This window comes from Myotis lucifugus, unplaced genomic scaffold (assembly GCF_000147115.1).
Source record: "Myotis lucifugus unplaced genomic scaffold, Myoluc2.0 scaffold_5, whole genome shotgun sequence".
NCBI classification, from domain to species: domain Eukaryota; kingdom Metazoa; phylum Chordata; class Mammalia; order Chiroptera; family Vespertilionidae; genus Myotis; species Myotis lucifugus.
This window is the reverse complement of record NW_005871053.1, coordinates 1,870,968-1,895,811: the sequence shown is the minus strand read 5'-3', so window position 1 is coordinate 1,895,811 and position 24,844 is coordinate 1,870,968. Positions and strand designations below refer to the sequence as shown.

The window sequence follows — 24,844 nt, the reverse complement described above, 5'->3', positions numbered from 1 at the left end:
CTTGCATATTTTGAAATGAGAAGCTTCATGTTGTTTAAATATCTGGTGAGTAGTGACCAGGACACATTTTATGTGTAATACAGGTGTATGTCATAGAAATTCTAATTATCTCAAAATGTTTCATATATAGGACAAATCATTTAACATCTTGGAAATGGACTACTATATTGTTTACAGGTTACTTAGCTGAAAAAAATATATCAAATATGTATCATAACATGGTAGGTTGTTAGTCATTAAAGTCAATATAAGAATAGAAAATAACACACAATTACTCTAGAAAACATTTTAGTTTGTGTAAAGGTTATTTTTTTTAAATGGTGCTTCAGAGAAAGCTTCATTAAAAATGAAATGGTATGTGTTTCTTCTATTTTGACACAGAGAAATAAAGAATAAAAAGAACACATGAATCACAGTAGGAAGCCAACAAAAATATTTTGTTTAAAAACTGTTTTGTGTTAGCATTGAGATGAATAAAAGGCAGAAGCTTTTGTTGACTACGTTATGTTTTCAAATCAAAGTAAGTTTTAATTTCAGTCGAACCTGCAGACGCATGTTTTAAAGTACCCCAGTCCCAAGGAGAGTAGAACCGTTATCACTTTTTAGATTCTGGAACTAAGCACCTCAACTGGGGGCAGGTGCTGTTCTGCAGAGCAATAGCGGCAACAACTGTTGTTCTCGCCCACAGGAGAGGTGAGAAATTTCTCATTGCTACGCATAGCACTTCCCCTGTTCTGCAGATAATTTTTCACACACAATTTCTGCAGAATAAATATTTCAAAGAAAATAAATAATGGGTAATGTCGGTGCTGGTTGCTATTTTAAAGAATAATAGCTTTCTTATTAGCAAAACATTTATATTCCCGTTAAAAGAAAATGGAAAGTTATCTAATTCTACTGTTTAACTTTATTTTGTACAGAAATGTTACACATTTTTTAAGGAAAGATGTTCTTGAGATGAGACTATTTCTGAAGATTTACAAATTATCCTCACCCATATATAGATAGGGCATGTGCTTTTCTGCATTTAAAAATAGATATCTAATGCCAGGACCGGTGTGGCTCAGTGATTGAACTTTGACCTATGAACCAGGAGGTCACAGTTTGATTCCAGGTCAGGGCATATTCCCGGGTTGTGGGCTCGATCCCCAGTAGGGGCATGAAGGAGGCAGCTGATCAATGATTCTCTCTCATCATGGATGTTTCTATCCCTTTCTTCCTCTCCCTTCCTTTCTGAAATCAATAAAACATATTTAAAAAACAAAAACAGATATCTATCAAAAATAATGCATGTAGATAAATAACTACATATTTGTAATTCTTCAGAAATCTGCACATCTATATATATAAAAGCCTGAGCAACCATTCAACTGGTAGCTATGACACACACTGACCACCAGGGGGCAGATGCTCAATGCACAGGCATGGAAACATGGAACAGACTGATGAATCTCAGAGGGAAGAGGGGAGGGGAGAGGGCGGGAAGAGATTAACCAAAGATTTTATCTGCATATTAGAGGTCCGGTGCATGAATCCGTGCACCTGTGGGGTCCCTAGGCCTGGCCTGCAGGATTGGGCCGAACTGGCAGTCTGACATCCCCCAAGGGGTCCCAGATTGTGAGAGGGCACAGGCCAGGCCAAGAGACCCCACTGGTGCACAAATCCGTGCACCAGGCCTCTAGTGCTCTAATTAAAAAAAAAAAAAAAAACTCTTGGCAAAAATATAGTCACTGGACTGAGTCTAATATGTCATTACCAGCTGAGATATTTACTACCCTTAGATGCCACTCCTGTTATGGAGAAGATTGAAGAGCAATTTGCTAATCTGAGCATTGTTAAACGTTCCTCAGGAACTGAAGAGCATACTTATCTGCTTGGCATAGACACATCCAAGACTGTACCAGCAGAAAAAGGAAGCTTGGTTGCTGTTTTATGTTCTAATGGATTAATCAGAATATATGATAAAGAAAGGTTAAACATAGTACGAGAATTTAGTGGACATCCTGGACATCTTAATGGCGTCAAATTTGCAAATTCTTGTGACATTGTATATTCGTCATGTACCGATAGCACAATAAAATGTTGGGATGCTCGATTAGCCAGTGAAAAACCTGTCCAGCTTTTCAAGGGTTATCCTTCCAATGTTTTTATCAGTTTTGATATCAGCTGTAATGATCATGTCATTTGTGCTGGTACAGAAAAAGTTGATGATGATGCATTGTTGGTATTTTGGGATGCAAGAATTAATTCTCAAGATTTGTCTACTACTAAAGACCCACTTGGTGCATACTCAGAAACACATAGTGATGATATCACTCAAGTATGTTTCCATCCCAGCAATCCCAACATGGTAGTCTCAGGTTCCACAGATGGCCTGGTAAATGTATTTGATATTAGTGCTGATAATGAAGAAGATGCACTGGTTACAACTTGTAACTCAGTTTCATCAGTTAGCTATGTTGGTTGGTCTGGGAAAGATTATAAACAGATATACTGCATGACACATGATGAAGGGTTTTGTTGGTGGGATCTTGATCATCTGGATACTGATGAACCAATTACATGTTTGAACATCCAGGATGTCAGAGAAGTAATGAATTTGAAAGGAAGTGTTTTGGACTATTTGATTGGTGGCCTATATCATGAAAAGATGGACAAATTATTTATTGTTGGAGGAACAAACACAGGAGTTATTCACTTAATGAGCTGTACTACATCAGGATTGAGCCATGTGACCAGCCTTCAGGGAGGGCATGCTGCTACAGTCCGCTCTTTCTTTTGGAATATGCAGGATGATTCTCTGCTGACTGGAGGAGAAGATGCACAGTTGTTACTTTGGAAACCAGGAGCAATAGAGAAGAAATTTACAAAGAAAGACAACATGAAAATAGCATCCTCTGTGTACCAACGAGTTCGAATTCACAGTAACGATTCTTACAAGAGAAGGAAAAAGCAGTGATACTACATTGAGAGTTTACTTGTTAGATTTTATAGTTGCAAATAATTATTTTTGTGTACTACCTGTGGAAGACATGTTTAAAGTTCATATGTAAAAACAAGCCAGTTCGCAAACAGTCCTGGAAAAATGTTGAGAATGGTTTAATTCATTCTTCACGTATTCTAAAATTATTTTTTAAAGGCACCAGTTGACTATGTAATCAGTGAATTGAAAGTAAAATTACTTTCCTCATTTCTAAAACCCATCTGTTGAGTTAGTAAATGTTGGGTTTTAAAAAATAGCTTTGATAAGGACTTTTTAGAAGTAGATGGCTGGTGTGACTTAAAAAAGGTGGTTTGGGCTGTTTTTTTAAGCTCAATTTTTTACATTTTAAGTCTTTATTATTTACAAAACAAATGAGACTTTTCTTCATTGAGTAGCTCCTACTTGCCTAATACACAAAGGTTACCTTGGAGAATTTAATATAAATATTCTAATGAGTCTAAATAGAAATAAAATGATTTGATATCTATTTAATGAAAATGCTTAGTAAATATTTGCATCGGTACTTAAATATTGTAGGTTAAACAGTGACAGGTATTTCACTGATGAAAAGGAAATTATTTTGTAAAATTCATTTTGAGACTCAAAGTGAATCTACAAAAATAAAAGTATGACAGCAGAATGGCTTTTTTTTCAAAATACCCTAATATTTTGTGATAAAATTTTCTTCCATAGTGTTTCATTCATAATTTTAAACCTGAATTTTTGTTTGCTGCTGATGAAAGAATCTTAATTATAAAGTTAATTTCTATAAAGGTTTGCAAAAAAAAACAAAAAAAACAAAAAAAAAAACAAAAAAAAAACTCTTGGCAAAAATATACAATCACTGGACTGAGTCTAAAATGTCATTACCATATAACTTTGCTTGAAGCACAAATAGATTTCATAAAACTTCCCAAGCAGAGATTTTTCAAAAATTTTATCATAAAGGAAGATTTCAAGTAAGTATTTACATAACTAGATATACACAACTACATATACACAGTTAGACCATTTCCTACCTAATGAGCTAAGCAATTATATTCTTGGGACAAAATTTTGTTCATCCTCAATGCACTTATTTCTGATGGCCTCAGAAGTGGCAACGCCATACCACATATGTCACCCTTTCCATGCTCCAATCCCTAGCTCTTGCTATAAGCAATTATCTGTCTAGTTGAAGTAACTAGTAGCTCAATGAAATAACAGGGTAATAAAGAGGAGTGGAATTTTATATCTACAAAGTTCAAATGTGCAAGAACTTCCTTTCACTTATTTATGCTAACTCAGTGGTTGGCAAACTGCGGCTTGCGAGCCACATTCGGCTCTTTGGCCCCTTGAGTGTGGCCACGAAGTTTCAATTGCACTGTACGTGTGCACCTGTATGTGGTATTTTGTGAAAGAGCCACACTCAAGGGGTCGCAGTTTGCCGACCACTGTGCTAACTCACCCAAACATATTCATGAAAGTATGTCTTAGAGCAATAGATCTGGAGGATTATCCTTTTCCTAATGTTTACTCACATCTACATATATATTCCCCAAAGCCCCAAAATTGGAAAATTGTAAAGAATTATAGAAGGATACACTGCATACATTGTTTATTACATTTTTTTGTACCTGCCTCCCTAAATCAGACTGTAGCAGCTTCTTTTTCTTTACTACCAATAGTTGATTTCTCAGACTTTTATTGTGCCACTAGTATTATTATTATCTCTACTTTAATTTAATTTGCCAATAAATTTGCTAAATAGTCTTCCTCTCCAGCTTGCCAATGGCACAAGGTTTTTAAGTTTTATAGTGGTAAAATAAAATCTATTTACTACGCTTTGCACAAAAGTAATTAGAAATTAATTTGCTTGCATTCCACTGTTGAGAAGAAAAGCTTGTAAAGAAATTGCCTTGGTGTTCTTATCTAAGAAAAAAATATGAACAAGGAGCTGGCAGCAATAAAATAAGTGACAAAGAGTTCTTCAAATGTAGGGAAGGTTTTAACATGAGTTCATCACCCTAATACAAATATGAGTTTGCAAAATTAACGTGCCCAGCACTCCATAGACCAGGGATGGCGAACCTATGACACGCGTGTCAGAGGTGACATGCGAACTCATTTTTTTGGTTGATTTTTCTTTGTTAAATGGCATTTAAATATATAAAATAAATATCAAAAATATAAGTCTTTGTTTTACTATGGTTGCAAATATAAAAAAATTTCTATATGTGACACGGCATCAGAGTTAAGTTAGGGTTTTTCAAAATGCTGACACGCCAAGCTCAAAAGGTTCGCCATCACTGCCATAGACCATGGTCTGCACTTCAGGGAGATGCCCTACAGTGCACTGTGGTGCCTGAGAGGAAAGTGGTCACACACTTTGTTCAGTTTTCTGCTCATAAATATTGGCTCATTTATTGAAAACACATAAAGATGGTATTATTTTAAAGGGTCATGTTGTTTTACAAGCTCTAAAGAATTTTAAGTACCTGATACAAGTATGCAATTTGACTCTCACTGGACCTTCACTATTTAATGCAACCTTGTTTGAGTTCAAGCTGAAGTGTGATATGACTTTCAAGCTAACACTGACCTTTGTTTGAAATTGACTTCTTTTGGGTGTCATCCAAAGCTGTAAGACTATAATTAACTTTGCCAGATTTCAAAACTCCTATAACCTTCCATGTACCATGACTTCGGAATACTACTATCCATGAATGAGTATTTTTCTGCTTTTTTAGAAAAAGACCTTAGATCTGTGCTCAGGATTTATTGTCAAAAAGAAGGGGAGGGGGAGAAAATACAATTCTATTTATGTTATGATTCTCACTGCAAGTCTTTCAAGACTGACTCTTTCTAGTCAGACCAGAGTTTAAGTCATTGTAATTTACACCAAATGCATTCAGCGTATGTTTTATATCCTGGCATTTGACCCTAGAATCCCCCTCATCCTCTTTCCCTCCATTTTAAGATACATTAGAGCAGACCACAAATTTTAAAACAGATGCAAAAATAAATTTTTATGACTCAAAAATCTATATCCTTAACTATGACTTCTTTACTGAGATCCAGATCTATATTTTTAACTGCCTGTAAGAGTGACCATAGCATGACCTTAAGTAGTTTTAAATATGTCAATATCCATCACACCATGAACTTGCCTTCCTCCTATAGAAATAGTCTTTTCTGTCTCTACAACCCCGGGATAACCATGCTTCTGTAAATGTGAGATGGGAAAGGAAATGAGAACTAACATTTGTTGAACCCTTTTAGTCACTTACATGTTAATTCATTCTACAAATATTTTATCGTGCACCTGCTATATGCCAACCTCTGTTCTAGACAAGTAGGACACCTGATGGGCAATACAGACAATGCAGAATAAGTTACAGATATTGAACAAGTAATTACACCTAAAATCATTTCTTTTCATATGTGATGAATGCTATGAAAGAAAAGTACAATGAGCAAATAGAACATGTAACCTGATTATCTAAATTAGTCTGGTCTTCTGACAAATTTCAAAGAGAATGTGGGGGTGGGAGGGTACTTATATGCATAGCCCATGGACACAGACAATAGTGTGGTGAAAGCGTGGGAGAGGTAGGTGCAGGGTGGATCGGGTCAACAGGGGAAAAACTGGGACATCTGTAACACCTTCAACAATAAAATAAATTTTTAAAAGTCTTCAAAGTCTTCTGAGAAAATGACATTTATGCTTCAAACCTGAAAGATGAGTTATAACAATCTAGGCAGGAACAATACCTTAATATGTATGATATCTAAGAAGTTCATAAAGGAGAATGAGAAAGAGCATCCAATGACAGGGAGTCAAAAAGCTGAAAGAAGAGGGTGCTCCAACAAAAATGGAAAGCAGTCCTCTGCCAAAAGAACCTCCAGGCTCAACTGAGTTAAGAGAGAAAAGTGTCCATTAAATTCAATCGGCAAGGAGAGAAGGGGACTCAGAACAAAGGGAAGGGGAGGACTTTGAAAGCCAGGTCATCCACTACACAAGCAAAGAAAGGAAAGAAAGATCCAGATGTTGACAGGTTATACATCTGATGGTGGGATAAGAAGAGAGTTTCTTCTGATGGCTTTTACTTTCTCATTGAAGGATGGAGTAACATCAGCAACTGTGGGGAATGAGGGGCCAAGAGAGGCAGGGTCTAGAAGTGTAAGGAGAGAATAAAAGATATACAACAGTTATTTTATTAAGTAGAAAGGCAAACTTTCTAGAGAATAAAGGCAGGATTGCTAGGCAATGTTAATTGTGTGTTTTAATTTTTATCTTGAACTTAAAAGTGAAACCAGTCACCCCAATTGAGCTGTTTTCTCTGACAACTAGAACTGAGACTTTGCCAGTTGAGTATGGCAGAAGAAAAGAAAGGCAAGGGAATTGAGGGTATTTTCAAGAGAATGATTATTACAGTGCACCATTAAATCTCAGGTAGACAAGGAGACTAGTGAACAGATAAATACACAGTCTCACTGGAGCAAAATTTTTAGCAATGATAATACTAGAGCAAATCTGCTGAAATGGAAAAAAAAATGGTAGGCAAAAAGAGGGGTACTTAAATTAACATTAGAGTTCTGGCACTATTGCCCGATGGCAAAGCCCAGAATGTGCCCACGAAAATGGATGGCTGGGGTAGAACAGACAAACAGGTTTGTGAAATGAAGAAGTCCTTGCACAGATGGATTATCTACTTTAAAATCAACGTCAACAAAATGGCAACATGGATGGGTGCCATTGTGGAGCTTGTCCAGATATCCCGTAATGCAGTGGTTCTCAACCTTCTGGCCCTTTAAATACAGTTCCTCATGTTGTGACCCAACCATAAAATTATTTTCGTTGCTACTTCATAACTGTAGTGTTGCTACTGTTATAAATCGTAATGTAAATATCTGATATGCAGGATGGTCTTAGGCGACCCCTGTGAAAGGGTCGTTGACTGCCAAAGGGGTCGCGACCCACAGGTTGAGAACCGCTGCCTTAATGGAAGGTGGGAAATACACCATTCGGCCTTCCAGAAGGTCAGTTCACTACTGTTCTAGAAACAAAGCAATTAAAAAACATGCCTAAATTTCACTCTAAGACCATCTTCCCTCTTCCAAATAGCAAGTCATAAAATGAACACCTTATTGAAATACAGAGGATCTTATTCCTAGGGCATAACATAGAACATAGAACCCTAGTGTCCTGATCTCAATGATGAAAGAAATTTTAGCGACAACAGTGCATATCCTGCAGAATCAGAAACCAAGTAGATCTATACTACAAAGTAGGCATATACTACTAGAAGAGTCCAGAAAACACCATGGTTAAAAGGATGGACTTTTATTGTCAGACACAGCTAGGTTTGAGTCTAGGATCCATTCCCTACTATTTAACATCTAAAAAGTGGCAAAATGTAAAGTTACTGAGAGACTCATTGGGATTCCTAACCCATCATTTATAAAGACTATCTAATGCAGTAATGGCGAACCTGTGACACGCGTGTCAGAGGTGACACGCGAACTCACTTTTTTGGTTGATTTTTCTTTGTTAAATGGCATTTAAATATATAAAATAAATATCAAAAATATAAGTCTTTGTTTTACTATGGTTGCAAATATCAAAAAATTTCTATATGTGACACGGCACCAGAGTTAAGTTAGGGTTTTTCAAAATGCTGACACACCGAGCTCAAAAAGTTCGCCATCACTGATCTAATGAGTAAAAAAGGTAATATTTTTCCAGGTTCCTCACCACCTACAGAACTGTGATACCTATCAAAAGTAAGCAAAACAATGAGATTTTTTCAGTAGTGCTTGATTCTGCTGTTTTGACTCAAGTAGACCACAATAATTTCTATCCTGATGTAGGGAGTCCATTTAAACTATCATGAACATATCCCAAATTTGAAGGATCAAGCTTAGCAAGCCAAAATAACCATACAAGTGGCCATTCTAATCCTATATAATAAAAGGCTAATATGCAAATCGACCGAACAGCAGAACGACCAGTCACTATGATGCGAACTGACCACCAGGGGGCAGACGCTGAACACAGGAGCTCATGGCTGGCAAGCACAGCGATGGTGGCAGGAGCCTCTCCCACCTCTGTGGCAGTGCTAAGGATGTCCGACTGACTGCTTAGGCCCACTCCCCACCTAAGCAGTTAGTCAGACATCCCCCAAGGGCTCCCAGACTGCAAGAGGATGCAGGCCGGGCTGAGAGAGTCCCCCCACCCCAGTGCACGAATTTCACGCACTGGACCTCTAGTGATATTATAGTGCTGAAGAATAAGACAAAAGGATTAGGCCTTCACCACACTATTGTCTGTGTCCATGGGTTATGCAAAATGCTCAAAGTCACTAATCATCAGAGAGATGCAAATTAAAACGACAATGAGGTACCACTCCACACCTGTCCGCATGTCCACCATCAACAAATCAACAAATGACAAGAGCTGGTGAGGATGTGGAGAAAAGGTGACCCTATTACACTGCTGGTGGGAATGCAGACTGGTGCAGCCATTATGGAAAACAGTATGGAGTTTCCTCAAAAATTAAATATGGATCTGCCATTTGACCCAGTGACCCCACTTCCAGGAGTGCTATAGCCTAAGAAACTAGAAATACCAATCAGAAAGAATATATGCTCCCCTATATTCATAGCAGTGTGATTTACAATAGCTAAAATCTGGAAACAGCCCAAGTGCCCATCAGTAGGTGCATAGATAGAAAAGCTGTGGTTTGTTTACACCTTGGAATACTATGCAGCTGCAAAAAAGAAGGATCTCTTACCCTTTGAGACAGCATGGAGGGACCTGGAGAGTATTATGCTAAGTGAAATAAGCCAGTCAGAGAAAAATAAATATCACGTGATCTCACTCATATGTGGAATCTAATGAACAAAATAAACAAGTCAACAAAATAGATATAGAGATATAGAAGCATGGAACAGACTAATGAATCTCAGAGGGAAGGCATAGGTGGGTGGAGAAACAGATTAACCAAAGAACTTATATGATAAAAATATTCTTTATCTTGATCTGATTAATAGCTATATGGGTGTATGCATTTGTCAAAATTCAATGCAGCATACATTAGTGCATTTTACTATAAGTAAATTTTACCTCAATAAAGTACTATTAACATAAAATTCATATAAGATATTTCTTTCGTTTTTCCATAAATTGAACTGTATCACGACTTAGCAGCTGTTCATTACATGTTTAAAATAATATTTATTCCCTAAAGATAGACACAGGGCAAAGAATATCCTATTAGATTTTACTTTGGATTAGAGCAGTATGTGGAAATGCAATGAAGTTGATTGTTGAACCAAGGTAATATAATAAGGCTTTAAAAAGCAAAAATAACATTTGCTCAATTTAGCTGAAAAAACAAACCTCAAATATTGTAATAAAGGTCTCAATTCATAGTTATTTGAACTCTGTAAAAGGGAATTACTTAAGATTGAGAGGACTAACTCTATATTAATAAGAAAAGGAAATTTAGTTTACTCCTTTAAGATTTATGTCCTTGGAAAATTTTAAACTGCCTTTCACAAGGTGTCTGGATCCAAGAGTCGTTCACGATCAACAAAATATAAAGTCAATGCAATTTGCCCGTTTTTCTCTCATGAAATCTCCAAGTGTGATGTTTTGTGAAGTATTCCAAAGAGGTCAATTGACAAAAAAATAAAGTAGGCTTCACAGTCTTTTAGAATACAATGTTTCTACTTAATTCCAAGCACATAGAAAAGAGGTGAAAGAAAAGGGAAGTGCAGACAACTGCTCACTCCTTCATACCACGTCCTTGGCATAGAACATGCCTGGTGTGAGGAGGTGGTCATTCCATTTATGGTGAATGGTCAGGTGGATGAAGTCTCAGTGCTGGGGATCTGGGAACACAATTGTACCACATACTAAAAAAGAAAGTTGCGAGGAGGAAATTTTTTTTTTAAAATATATTTTTATTGATTTTTTACAGAGAGGAAGGGAGAGAGATAGAGAGTTAGAAACATCGATGGGAGAGAAACATCAACCAGCTGCCTCCTGCATATCTCCCACGGGGGATGTGCCCGCAACCCAGGTACATGCCCTTGACCGGAATCGAACCCGGGACCTTTCAGTCCGCAGGCCGACGCTCTATCCACTGAGCCAAACCGGTTTTGGCAGCGAGGAGGAAATTTTTAATGAAAAGTTTACTTTGTTTCTTAAATATGTTGTATTTGGAGTGCAAATAGACGGCCCAGGTGGAAGTGTTTGAAGTGTGGTCCTCTACCTGGGAGAGTGATCAGAACGAGTCGTAGGTGATGGCTTAGCCTATGCAGCTGGGTGGACCTCGATAGGAAGAGATCATTGTGAGGAGAAAGGAGCAGAGGCCAAGCACAGAGCCTCGGGAATGCCCACCGCTGGGCGGCAGGAGAACCAGGGCAATATGGGTAGCCGCCCAGGGAGGAAAACTACTGCAAAACAACAACAACAACAACAAATAGACATGCCACTATAAAAATAACGTTTTTTATTTATCCTAATTTTGTCTCCAATAAAGGGTAGATGTTTTCCCAAGTCAATTCAGCCTCTGCGGTCAGCAAACATTTGCACCAAAGGGGGAAACCAACCAGATTCCTTCCCAAAATTAGTAAGAAGCCCCAAGGGCAGAAAGAAATTGGAAGGAAAGAGAGAACAGATCTATACTACCCAAGTGAGGCCGGCAGAGGCCATGCCCCCTGGGTGCCTGGCAGGTGCAGGCGACCAGGAACCTTCAGTTCCTCAGCGGCTGCCACTCGGCTGCCCAGAGGAGCTTCTCTGAAGGAAGAGGCTAGTGAGAACACTGCAGTGCACCCAGCTTACCCTGGGGGCTACTACTAATGCCCTCATTTGAAAACACAGTGGTGGGCAAAAGTAGGTTTACAGTTGCTCCTATAGAAAATGCAATGATTAATAAATTAATAATAATACAAGAATAAACTCTGTGTTTCATGTCATCACAACTGTAAGCCTACTTTTATCACAAGGGAACCCCGAGGTCACTATAATCTGGTTTTATATTAGGAGGCAGACCCAGAGAAGTTATGTAATTTGGTCATGATCATAAAATTAATTAGTGTCAGAAATTACCAACTCTATCTCCTCTCTGGGAAATTTGTGTTTTTCAAATATAAAAGCTCATAAATTGGTCACCGTCACAAAGTAGAAGACTCTGGGGATTCTTTTTCAGGATTACTTTAATAAAAATATATCTTTTAATTGCATCATTTGATTACCTGCCTCAGTTTTCTGTGTTGATTTGACAGACCTAGTGATTCAATGGAATAGAACTAAAATTGTTTTTCTCCACATTCCAAGTTATGGAAACAAGAGAGAATGTTCTCCTTATTATGATAGTGAGTTTACACTATCATAGTGAGCTGCTCAGACAGAATTATTATTTCTAAAAAAAGAAAAAGAAAATTGTTAAGTTTAGAGGCACAGGATAAATTAACCAGAGTGAAAGCATTTCTTTTCCAAATTTCAGACAGGAACAGCTTGACACTTTTGAAAGACGGGTTATGTGGATTACAATGTTTTTATGTCTTCCTCATTTCCTGTTTTATCATAATCAACCTCAGCTGTTACATTACTCCAAAGAATAGCATTTTGACAAATTATATTTTCTTTTCAGAACATGCGAATACAAACAGAATGAGTTTGGTTTTGTTTGCTGGCTTTTCATCACTCCCGTTATGCCGGAGAACAGGAAAGCATTATGAAAGAGGAACAGTAAACACTGAAGCCAGGAACGTTACATTCATTCTAGATAACCTTATACATTGAACTACTTTTGTATATTATGTGTAGTGTTGTTGCTGTCTTCTCTGTTTCACACGCTGAAGTGCTATGTTATTCTAACCACAGCTTCAGGACAAATTGATAGCACATGCACACACATGGCCAAAAATTTTGACTTACCCAACGTACTGTGTATTATACAAGTGAGCTTTTTGGTTTGTTTTGACCAAATACAATAGTGGGAGCGATCTTTAAAACAGAACTCTTGCTGAACACTAATGAATTTTTAAAAGATAAATGTTTGTTGGGGCGCCTTTGGTAGACATTGTCTCAGTTCAAACACTTCTCACTCTGCTAAGAGTCAGTGGAAATCAACAGAGAAAACTGGTCCAATCTAAAGAAAATAGATGTTTCGAACCTGTTTACAAACTTAGTAAAATTAATTTTAATTTTTAATGTTTATAAGTGTTATAAATATTATTTTATGTTCTGCTTCTACATATAAAACACCCTACCAGGCAGTACATACAGACCCAAATCAATGAATGACTAGAAGAAAATGAACAGAAGTATATAATAATTAATTACAGTTATGATGTTCTTAAAGAAACAAATGCAGCATGAGTTGTATTAACAAGAACTGGAAACAACCCAAAACTCCAGAAACATGGAATGATTAAAGTGTCATATATTTATATGATAGACTACAATGGAAATTTGAAAATACTGCTCTACAGCATAATAAATAGCAAAGGAAACCACAAACACAAACGCACAAATTACATGCAGACTGTAGGATGCCACTCATAAAAGTTTAAAATCAGGCAAAAGTTAATATATGCTGCTAGAATTCCTGCCAGTGGTTATCTTCGGGAAGAAGCATGGAAGTTATGATTTGGAAGAGGCACAGGGAGGTCTGGAGTGGTGGTAATGGCTATATCTTGATCTGTGTGGTGGTTACATAAGAGTGTTTACTTTGTGGAAAGGCACTGAGCTGCATGCTTTTATGATTTATGATCTCTTCTGCGCATATGTCATACTTCATTTAGAAGTTTATTTTATGATAAGACGGAGTAAGTAGATTCCATCATGTCTTTCCCGCTGAATAGAGTTATAAAACCTAAACAAAATGCACGAAGCAGCTACTTAAGGACTCTGAAAAGTAAACAGTAGCAGGAAGATGGAGAAGAAGACCAGTACCATCAAACTGGAAATGGATTCATCATTTTTCCCTTCTGCTAGGCCCCAGCTGAGGGGCTAATTAAAGCTCAATCATCAGGTCCCAGCAAAGCAGATTTAAAAGAGCCTAAATCAGCCGTGGGCAAACTACGGCCCGCGGGCAGGATCCGGCCCGTTTGAAATGAATAAAACTAAAAAAAAAAAAGACCGTACCCTTTTATGTAATGATGTTTACTTTGAATTTATATTAGTTCACACAAACACTCCATCCATGCTTTTGTTCCGGCCCTCCAGTCCAGTTTAAGAACCCATTGTGGCCCTCGAGCCAAAAGGTTTGCCCACCCCTGGCCTAAATAATCAATTGCTATTCTTATTGTGTTTGTGCAAATAATCAGGCCAAATTGAAACTGGACTTAATGCAGTAAATAAATTGGTCTTAATTTGGCTCTTTAATGAAAATGAGGGTGATTTTAGGGGGGAATTATGTTTTAAAGGACTCTATAACACAATTGTAAATAGTAGACTCTAGTTCAATTAAAAGCTTTATTTTTCACTTAGGAAGATTTGTAACACAGTTTGTCTCCACCAGGTTACAAGCCCTCTTTGTATTCAGGAGATACCACCTCTAGACACCATCACCACTTCCTTCTGGGCCCAGATCTCATTGTCCCTCTGACAGAGAGCAAGGGTCTCTCGGCTCTGAAGGAAAACTTTGTCCCTCTTCAGCAGGAACAGCTACAGAAGAGACCTGAGCCCTTTTTCTCTGAAAGAATTCAGAACCAAGATCCTTAGGGGGAGAGGGGGTTAGGCAGTTAGACATGAGCGAAGCAAGGATGATGGGCCAGGTACAGAAAGTCACCAGGGTGGAAAGCCCTGGGTGCCTACCACAGGACAATTGTAGGGTGCGACCTTGTCCCCAGCGTGACCTTCCCTCCCCTAGCACATCACTGGTCATGCAGTTTGGACACCCTGACTTTTCCTCCCTAGAGATAACATCTAGGCCTCAGCTGTATTTCAGCTCTGGGCCCAGAAAAGCAGCAAAACCAGACAAACAACGCCAGGCGCCCAGGCTGACCTCAGGACCAGCTGCATTGAATAATGACCGTCGGGACCCTGACCCTGAAAGGACACACCTGGAAAGCTGATGAACTTTCTATTGAGATCTTCCACTGGGACCTCCCCTAAAATCTCCAACCTTAAAACCCTTAGCACAGAGGACCCTGCTCTCCCTCTTGGGAGCACACCAGCGCCTTTCCCTCTCCCCCTCCCCTCCCCATCCTCCTAGGTGTGTCACCTTTACCCTCCACTTCTAAGCTCCAAGGGCCCTTCCTTTACTTCTATAACTTATTTCCTAAGCCCATTTCTTCCATGAATTACTTCTACCTCTGGGACTTTCCAAATAAATGTTCTTATATATGAAAAAGTATAGAATTCATAAAATTCATAGAATTTTTAATGACCAAAAGTAAAGGTCAATTTTATTACATGCTAATTTTAAAAATAAAATTAACATAAATAAAAAATAATGTGTATAAGCTTACTTTAAGATGTAGGGGACAAATGTCCCCAACCAAGACTTCAGTATCTGGGTTACATCAAAGATTTGACTACAAATGAAAACCAGGAAGGTAGTGATGTACTCACCACTGCTCGCCCCTCTACAGTTTCCATTACTAGAATCCATAGGAAAATCTGAAAGGTGATAGAATAAAGTAAGAATCATCACATATTCATTATTACTTCAAGAGTCTCTATATATATATAAAGCTAATATGCAAAGTGTCCCCTTGGGAGTTCAACCAGGAGAACGGGAGCTTGATCGCTCACTATGATGTGCACTGACCACCAGGGAACAGTGTGGAATGAAGAAAGGCCCCAGCCGGCAGCGGGAAGGCCCCAATCGTCCCTGATCGCCAGCCAGGCCTAGGGACCTTACCCAGGCACGAATTTCATGCACTGGGCCTCTAGTTTCCATATAAAAATCTAATTCAGTCACAGTTATGATTTGGGTAAGAATGCAGGTGTCTTAAGGAAGTAGATTCTTATTAGTGCCATGAGGTTGCCACTCTATCATTTATAGGTCAAATAAAGACAAGACCTATTCTTTCATCTGATTGAAAGGTAATTTATTTTTTATGAATCCTTATCAACTGTGCATAAAATTTCAGGATTTAATAAATTTTTTTAGTTTCACCAAATTTGTGAATTATGAGCATCCTACACAATAAAGCCCATGCACATATTAGGCACTTGCCCAACACTTATCTCTTGATGACTAAGAGCCAAACACACCTCCTCAATAAATAAATGTGTCACACTTTAATGGAATACATTTAAATTCTTAGAGCCTAAAGGGGAAAAAACATTCAGAAAGCACTCTCAGGCTCTTTGTTAACTATAAACAGTTCTTCAGCAGGATTACTCAAACCAGTGCAAATAGACATGGTAATTGGAAATTACCATTTGTACTTTTCATAATCCCGAAATTCCAGAAAATCGTAATGATAAATGATAATGGAAAGTTCTTCTGTGTTCTAATTAGGAAAGCAGCCTAATGAATAACAGAGGGCCTCAGCAAGGCACCATGCTGAGAGATGCCGTACCTACCTCTATATTTTGATTGACACTTCAACTCAATACTTTTAAACAAGAGTTTTATATTTGTATCAACACTTTATGTTAAATGAGTTTAATGCCTGTGTTTATCCTAATAGAAAATAATGTTCTTTTTCTATCTTTTCTTCATAGGTCATATCACGAATAAGTTAAACTAGGAGGGTTAATACCAAGTGAGGACAAAAGCACCAAAAATTACAATTAATGAGCCATATACTATTAATTTAATGCCTTTTATTCTATTCAGTGACTTCATTCACAATAAATGTATCCAAATAATGTGCCAGCGGTTTTCCCATTCCTGAATAAGTCCAATAATCATGTGATGATATGCATGTGATTTCTGTGATCTCTCTGTAAATAGAGAAATCCTGTTAACCCACATCTTAAATAATTGTTTAATGTTAAAAGGTTGAAATAAAAATGAAAAATAAAGCTCTTCTCTTGAAAGAGAAAACTCCTTTGGTACAGCTGAATCTAGGAAAGTGGTTTTCTTCTTTCATTCTTATTCACAGAAAAATATTTCTACACTCTTAAGAGTGCTTAAATGTCAATTGTTGGAATTATAAAAAAAAGAGAAGTGTTATAATCATAAATAACTCAAAAATTGTTTTTAGAAATTTAAAAATTCTAACAAAACCATCCTCAATTAAAATGGTAGGTTTTATTGGTTGGTTTTATGCCCCAGGTGTTTCGAGCAGGGGTCATAGAGATTTCCAGAAAGGTCCTAAAGGAGCCGGGGAAGGTAGGGAGGTTTTCCTAGGTAGAGAATAGCATGTGGAAAGGTAAGGGGGTCAAAAGCCACAGTGGCCGAGGGACCTGCAAGGTTTCCAGCGTGGCTAACCCCGTGGTGTAAGCTAAGAGAAGTGAAACTGGAGAGACAAGGAGGGATGAGACCGTGAAGGCTAGAGGCATAGAACAAACATTTTAAGCAGCAGATTTGCATTTCAGGAAGATCGCCCTGTTGGAATATGGAGGGACAATACTGGAGGTAAGTGAGTCAGCTTTCATTCTATGGCCATAACCCACGTGACAAACGCTGAGATTCAAACTAAGAAAGTAGCATTAGAGAAAGAGGGATGGGAACTGGATTTCCAGTAGATTCAGCGCACTTATACCTATTGAATATCGGGGATGGGGAAGTGGGTGGAAGCAAGACTGACTCACAGGCCCACAGCTGGAGTGTGGCAGTGCCTCATTACAATATAGGAAATACTATAAAAGAATAGGCCTGTGAGGGTAAGGAAATGAGAGTTTACTCTGGAGCATGTTGAGCCCGAAAGGCTAAGGATTAGATGTGAAAATCTGGAATGCACGTTCTCTGCTATCTCAAAAGAAGTAGTTTTATCTTTTGAAATCCCTTATCCAGGGTTGTTTTTTATTCTCTTAAAGTATACAGACAGTCCCCCAACTTACAATGGTTAAACCTTACAGTGATGTCAAAGTATGAGACATCCAGTAGAAACTATCCTACAAAGTTTGGATTCTGGTCTTTTTCCAGGCTGGCAATACACAGTACGATACCCTCTTGTGATGCTGGGCAGCAGCGAGGAGCCACAGCTCCCAGTCGGGGATGATGTGGGTAAACAACAAACACTACAGTGTACTGCGTTGCCAGCATTTTTTGGACAGAATGTGCTGAGCACGTTTGCGGTAGGCTGGCCCAGGCTATGATGTTCATTATGCTAAATATAGTAAATGAATGTTCGACTTACACTATTTTCAACTTAGTATGGGTTTATCATAACCCCATTGTAAGTTGATGAGCATCTCCATATAAAAGGGCTTTCATGATGATAAAAACAATGCTTTAACTGCAACCTGATGGTCAAAAGACAGATTCTCTCTAAAATGAGGAATCACTTCTCTCTTCATAAAGAGGAAGTGTAGTGTAGAATGGGTTCTGGTTTGAATCTTCTTTCTTGTAATAGCATTATGCGTTTGGATACATCATTTAACTTCTCTATTTGCTTCAGCTTTCTTTTCGGAAATATGGATATAATAGTACCCCCCCATGACATAGCTAGTATATAATTAATAAATTAATATGAATACACACTTAAAACAGCACCTAGAACACTGAGGTGTAACTAGTTCTTATTTTATTGCTGCAAATGATCCCTCTCCTGAGGATGATACGTCCTTTCCGCAATCACGTTGTTGTTGTTAAATGTTTACACTGTGCTTTACCGTTTATCAGTCACGTGAATATTTCTTTTTGTTCTTCACAATCCTCAATGTTAGTCAAATGACTTGCTTAAAGTAAAACATTAATGGCAAATCTGGAATTCCAACTAACGGCCTATAACTCTAGAGCTGTGATTTTCTTCAAATTGAGGAAAACAGTCAACTCTTAATTATTCTAAAGTATATATCTACATGGTGACTCCTGATCCCCTCTTCTTATACATCTAGTAAAAGGAGAATGGCCAAATATAACAGTCAATTTTGCTACTTATAGCAACAACTATTTGGAAGTTTGTCAGGAACAAAATTAAAATGAATTATTAAAATAAGATTTGGGGACCACTGATAATTGGATTAACTGTAAATTAAATAACACTGAGATATTCTTCCCTACCCCATTCAGAGCGTCTGTCATGATTTTACATGATGAAGGATTCTTAAAATCGTGTTTTCTCTCCAGTTTTAATCTAAAATTTCCATTTCTCCTTTCCAATCCATTTTCCTCCTATCACACTAAATAAGTCTTCCTTCTGAGTGTTTGGCCCCTCAAATATTTGTAGACCAGGGCTGAAGAAAAGGCTGCCTGTTCCTCAGAGAGTGGAGAAATGATTAAACAGCAGTTCATGCATGTGAAAGTTGGCCCAGCTCTGCCAGGCGAGACAGGGCCTGGAGAAATGTGTTGAGCAAGAGCTGGGGTGACAAGTTAGCACCACTGCGGAGACCAGCAGTGACTGAGGAGTGATTATAAAGCCCTTGGCATGGCACGCCACGGGTGTTGTATAAATAGCTGTTAAATATCATACCGTAAATTTTCTTAAATACATGAGTGCTCTGCTTCTGATAAACCATCGGTAACTAACAAACAGCCACCAGGCTCATTCTCTTCCTGTTGCTCCCAAAGGAACGTGTTCTCGAGCCTGAGGTCCAGGTGGATTTGTATAAAATGAAAAATTATTAAGCTTCTATGTTCAGAAGAAGATCTGCTTCCCCAGGTAGGTCCTCCTGTGAAGCTTGTTTTCCAGAGCTGACCTGACCAAAGCTCTAGGCTGGGGTGAATCTTCAGTGACCAACATACCATTTCAAAAAACAAATGAACACACACAAGAAGTATCAATTTTCTGTAACAATGGTAATCATAGTAGAACAGCCACAGCAGCAGCAACAACTTGTTAAGAGTCATGAACCAGGTGGTACATCTGCTGTTTAATTTCATTTTCACATGCCTGTCGGAGGTAGACAGCACTGTCCCCCTGATACAGGTCAGAAAACTGAATCAGAGAGGTTATATAATTTCCTTCTGATAACAGTTGACATGAAGCAGAATGAAGATTCAACTGGTCTGTCCGTACCCTTTACTCACCATACAATATTAATTAGCCGGCTGAATGACTAACTTGAACTGATAAAATTCTCAGATAAAGCAGTCCTGCATGTGGCCATATCCATATAGTAAAAGTAAAATGTGGAAAAGGAATAAATTTAATGCGAATTTATTAGTAATGGTCAGGATATGATATTTGTTATAAATATATGTTTTGCCCTTAGGATTTCAAAAGCAACAAGCAGTTTGAAGCAATACTCCGTTTCACTAAGACTTTGCTCTGTGAGATGTTCTAACCTTGTTTGCGGAGTCATACTGTATGTGCTACGAGGAAGCCGGTCCATGTGAATGGCAGGATTTGAAAACTCTTCTTGGCCTGAAGGAATGTGGAAGGTGGCCCGGTTTTTATTTAGGGAGACCTTATTTTTATAGTCAGCTGGGTTCTAGTCAGAGGACATAAGGACTCTGTTTATACCTGGAGGAAGAGGGGGAGGGGGGCAAGCCCAGCTCTGTGAACTATCATCTCCCACTGAACCGAGGAGTATATTTGCATCGTAAATTAAACTGGCCACATGTGGTAGTTCCTAAGTAATTCCAGGTGCCTGACAGTTTGACCCAGGATGGGGAATGTAATTTTCAGCAAACTGGCCTTGGAAACCAAGGGGACCCTTCAGGCTAGAATCCACCCCTCCATGCCCCGTTCCCACGTCCCCTCCGGCTCCCTCCTGCCACAACAGTCTGAATCACACTGAAGGTAAAGGCAGGGCGGGGGAGGGAGATCTTTACTAAAATATGGTTCCAACGGCCACCTACCCCTACTTATTTTTCTAGCAAGGATTGCGTCAGCAAAGCAGATAGAGTGGCATTTTAAGGTAGCTCAGAAATCAGGTCCATGGGCTGGCAAACTGTTTCCATGCATGTCCTATTTATGTGAGAGCTCCAATGAGGCAATTGTTCTGTGTCTGGTCCACAATGATAGGTAACTCGGGGACATTAATGGAAACTGCTCTGAGAGCCATTAACCTGGCCAAACCTCTCTCATTTGAGGGCCATCTCTGAGAGGCTTCAGAGCAAGTCTTCTCCTTTAAGGGGAGGACTGCATTTCACAGGAATCACGGGCACCTCACTCCTAGCCCCTGGCCTGAGAGGAGCATCAGCATTTAACGGATTCTAAGGACTTGGCAGCCCAGGGCAGCAGCTCACCCAGTTCTTCCAGCGTCTGTACAGTCTGTGACAGTACTGAGTGCAAAGGCTCAAGAGTGCGCTTTTAGCCCAAAGATTCATTACAAATTCATTTCTTTCTGATTATTTTATACAAGCAGTTCCTGGTTCTTGATCAAAGTCAAGAAAACCATAGGTATATTCAAAGAGTGATACACTAAGTGAAGTGACCATCAAAAGCTCTTGAAATCTTTCTGTTCAGTTTTGGTTTTGTGGCTATTCATACAAATACGTTCCCCCTCCCCACTCACTTTATATTAAACGGGTAATGTGCACAAAGAGCAAATTTTTTTCAAATCAGTTATCTGACACCCAGGAACTATTACCTAGAAATGGACTGAGGACATGAGCTTAGGCTGAGCACGTTGAGAGGCAAAAGAAAAACTTTATGCCCAAGAAAAGAACAGAAAAGGAGGCAATCAAGCCTTCACAACCAAGAACAGAGCTGACCTGGGGAGGGTATGAAAGAAGACCAATCATAAAAGATTGGGTTTATTTTTTAGAGGATACGAAGGGTGACATTTAAGTTTGCGTTAACTGGCAGGAGCGATACTGAGTTAGCGTTAAATGGACCATAAGGAACACTAGGTTCAGTTGGGGTCTTAAGAGTTATGACTGTCATACTGAGACCAAACACCAGTGAGAAAACAACTTGTGGTTGGTTCTATTAAATGTAGAACAGCAATAAAGTTTTACGGTAGGGAAAGACTGAAATGAATGTGTGGTTGATGTACACACAAAAAGAGCATGAAATAAGGTACTAAAGACAAATTACTTGCAGAAGGTAAGAGTGGGGTAAGAGGTGAGATTAAAAATAACATTACATGAGTGTGTGATGATAACACGCCTTAAATATAACTCCTTTCACCCATATGTCATTTACAAAATGACTTGGAGGCATATGGGAATGTGAAAAGCACCCAGCAATGTCACTCCGCCAGCTCTGTGGCAGGAGCTAATCAGCAGTGCATAGCAATGTTTCACAGCTGTTTCAGTCCGGAATGGAAGGGCAATTTACCTCATTGAAAGGGGAGGGAAATTTAAGGTGAAGGTAATTGCTCAAATTGGATTTTGAGCAAACACCTACCACTAACGTCTGTGGGTCCGAGTAAGGTTACTGAAATTATCTGGGCATTGTTAATGACTAGAAGAAAATGGTGCTTCAGTTTTCTGTTTACACCATACAATGTTGACAAGCATCTCTAAAACATTACAGACAGAGAAAACGGATGGTTGAGAAAGCGAGGGAACCGGCCAAGAAAGCTCAGTGACTGTAAACAAATAAGCATTTTAAAAAAGCATCACTACACAAGACCTGGCTACTTCCACGTGCAAGGAGTGGAAAGTGAGGGGTGCGTTTTGAGTAGAAGTGCGATGGGAGTGGAGGAACCAGTGTGTTTTAGAGAAGCACATCATCTGTTGGAAGACAGTGCAGCAGTTGGGAAGGGTGATGAGGGGAAAGAAACGGAGATTAAGAGAAGTGGTCGGAACAGAAAAGACAGGATTCGACAGGATTCGAGAGTAAAGGACTCCGAGTGGCTGGCTGTGAGGCAGGGAGGGAGGCTCGCAGCGTCAGGACTCACCGGCGCCGTCGGCAGTGACGATCGCCTCGGGAGAGATGCACACGCCGCGGTCATACACCGGCAGCTCCTCGCAGGCCAGGCTCTCGGGCCACGAGTGGCGGTACTTGATGAGGATGGGCTCACAGCCCTGCCGGGCCCGCTCGCACACCGACTTGCAGGGCTTGATGGGCTCGTGCTGGAAGTCAATGGTGCAGATGGGCGCGTACATCGCGCAGAGGAAGAAGAGCAGGTCGGGGCTGCAGTGGGTGCCCAGCAGACCTTCGAACTGCTCGATGGCCAGGATGGCGTTGGCCTGGGTGCTGTGGTGCAGGTGGTTGGGCATCTTCGTCATGTTCCAGGGCAGGGACTTGCACAGGGGGATGCGGACAGGCTCGCAGGCTGCAGCCCGGGCTCCGGGCACGCGGAGCAGGCAGAGCGCAGCCAGGGCGAGCAGCCCGGCCCGCAGCAGCAGCCTCCCTCCCGGGCGGCCGCAGACCATGATCCCGGCGGGACGGGGCAGGGAGCAGCTGCGCCGAGCACGCCGAGAGGCCGGCTCCGGCGTCTCCTCCTCCCCCCTGGAACTGGACGCGACAATCCGGGAGCCTCTCCTCCCCCGGCAATCTCCCGGCTTCCGAGGATCAAATTCCCCCAATGGGGTCCCACGAGCTCCACCGAGCTCCCGCCGCCCTGGCTGCCCTTCCCGTCGTCTAAGCCTCGCGGGGCAGCGGCACCTATTTATTTCCCGTCCCCTCTGGCAAAACTTCAGACTCCGCAGATGAACCCGAAGAGAGGAAGCGAGGGAGAAAGAAAAACAACAGTAGAACTCAACGGAGGTCGTTGGTGCTCCGGGGTGGCACGTCCCCTGGCTACAGAAAGGTGCTAAAAGAAGCATGAAAGTCTCGCAGGGAGGAGGAGGGCGTGCGGAGGCCGAACAGGGAAGGAAAACCAAAGAGAAAAGTCCCCCGGGGGGCGGGGCGGTGTGCAGTAAGGGTTTGCAGGTCTTGCAAGCTGAGCCAAAAGATCCACTTTTTGCTGGGAGCTGCCGCGGCTGCAGCGCCCGCAGCCGGCAGGAGGGCCGGCCGGGAGGAGCCTCGACGGGAGGTCTGCGCCCGGGACCCGCGGGTCTCCGCCTTCCTACCTCCAGGCCAGGGGGGCAGCTCCGCCCCCGGTGCAGACCCAGCCCTCCAACGCCGGCCCCCCTCCCTAGGAAGGAAAGGAGCGAGAGAAAAGACGGGCTGTGGGTTGGAAGCGGAGGGGAGGGGAAGCCTGGAGCAGTAAGGACGCGATAAACCCGATAAACCGAGACGGCTCCGACTGGAGACCTGCACGTCTACCCCACCCCCACCCTGCGGAGCCTCCCGGGCTGGCCCCGAAGGAGAGCCCCCAGCCCCTGACTGAAGAGCCACCCCAATTTCCAACTGAGGAGTCTCCCCAGTTCCGCACTTGGGAACCCACCCAGCCCCAATCTCCCTGGTAACGGAAGCTACAGCGTTATCGGTGGGAGCACCACAGTTCTGCAGAAAGTCAGACAGGAAGGGGAAGGACTGAAGCAATGTCACTTTGAAGGTCCAAGTCGCAGAAAACATGGACCCTTGTGGCAATGGTGGAGCCTTAACCAGAGCTCCTGACTACAGCGGTCTGCACTTTAGATAATTAGGTGGAAGGAAATTGCCTTTCATTTAAAAAAAAAAAAAAGGACGAAGAAGAAATGCTGAAAACAATTGCAAATAGGCCTCCAGAAGCAAAAAAATAAATAAAATTTTTTTCTTTCATTTTTCTTTCTTTGCCCTGCAGACAAAACCTTTGAGTTTTGCTTTTTTTTTTTAATCTTAAGAAGGAAAACTAATTGCTTTAAAGCACTTGAACATAAAATGGCACTTAATATTTAACTCTCCTCACCAACAATTTCACCTAACACTTGAGGGAAATGTGTAGGAAAACTACACTACAAATAATAAGGATGATGATGGTGACAACAATAAAATCCTTCCCATCCAAATGAGCTCAGTCTAGAGAGGAAAATA

General features: G+C 40.4%; 2 protein-coding genes across 3 annotated transcripts in view; one reads left to right on the top strand and one right to left on the bottom strand.

Annotated features, from left to right (window-relative positions):
* The window catches only part of FRZB (frizzled related protein), a 32,781-nt gene extending 8,870 nt beyond the window's left edge, over window positions 1–23,911 (bottom strand). Inside the window, exons 1-2 of one of the 2 annotated variants that reach the window (XM_006083032.3) lie at window positions 22,842–23,911; window positions 15,558–15,605 (exon numbers count right to left, since the gene is read on the bottom strand). In XM_006083032.3, the coding sequence (XP_006083094.1) occupies window positions 15,558–15,605; window positions 22,842–23,712 (919 nt within the window). In that variant the 5' untranslated portion in view covers window positions 23,713–23,911. The remainder of the gene's footprint in view (window positions 1–15,557; window positions 15,606–22,841) is intronic. The other variant, XM_014467387.2, reaches the window with a different exon arrangement.
* LOC102426029 (WD repeat-containing protein 89) lies at window positions 1,764–3,302 on the top strand. Its single transcript, XM_006083031.3, has one exon. It carries the CDS (start codon window positions 1,796–1,798, stop codon window positions 2,957–2,959), a length of 1,164 nt encoding a protein of 387 aa, XP_006083093.1. The 5' UTR covers window positions 1,764–1,795; the 3' UTR covers window positions 2,960–3,302.
* Window positions 23,912–24,844: the final 933 nt, after the last annotated feature.

What these genes read in the sequence shown, in the direction of transcription:
- LOC102426029 (XM_006083031.3), top strand. Translation starts at nt 1,796, where the DNA reads ATGGAGAAGATTGAAGAGCAATTTGCTAATCTGAGCATTGTTAAACGT.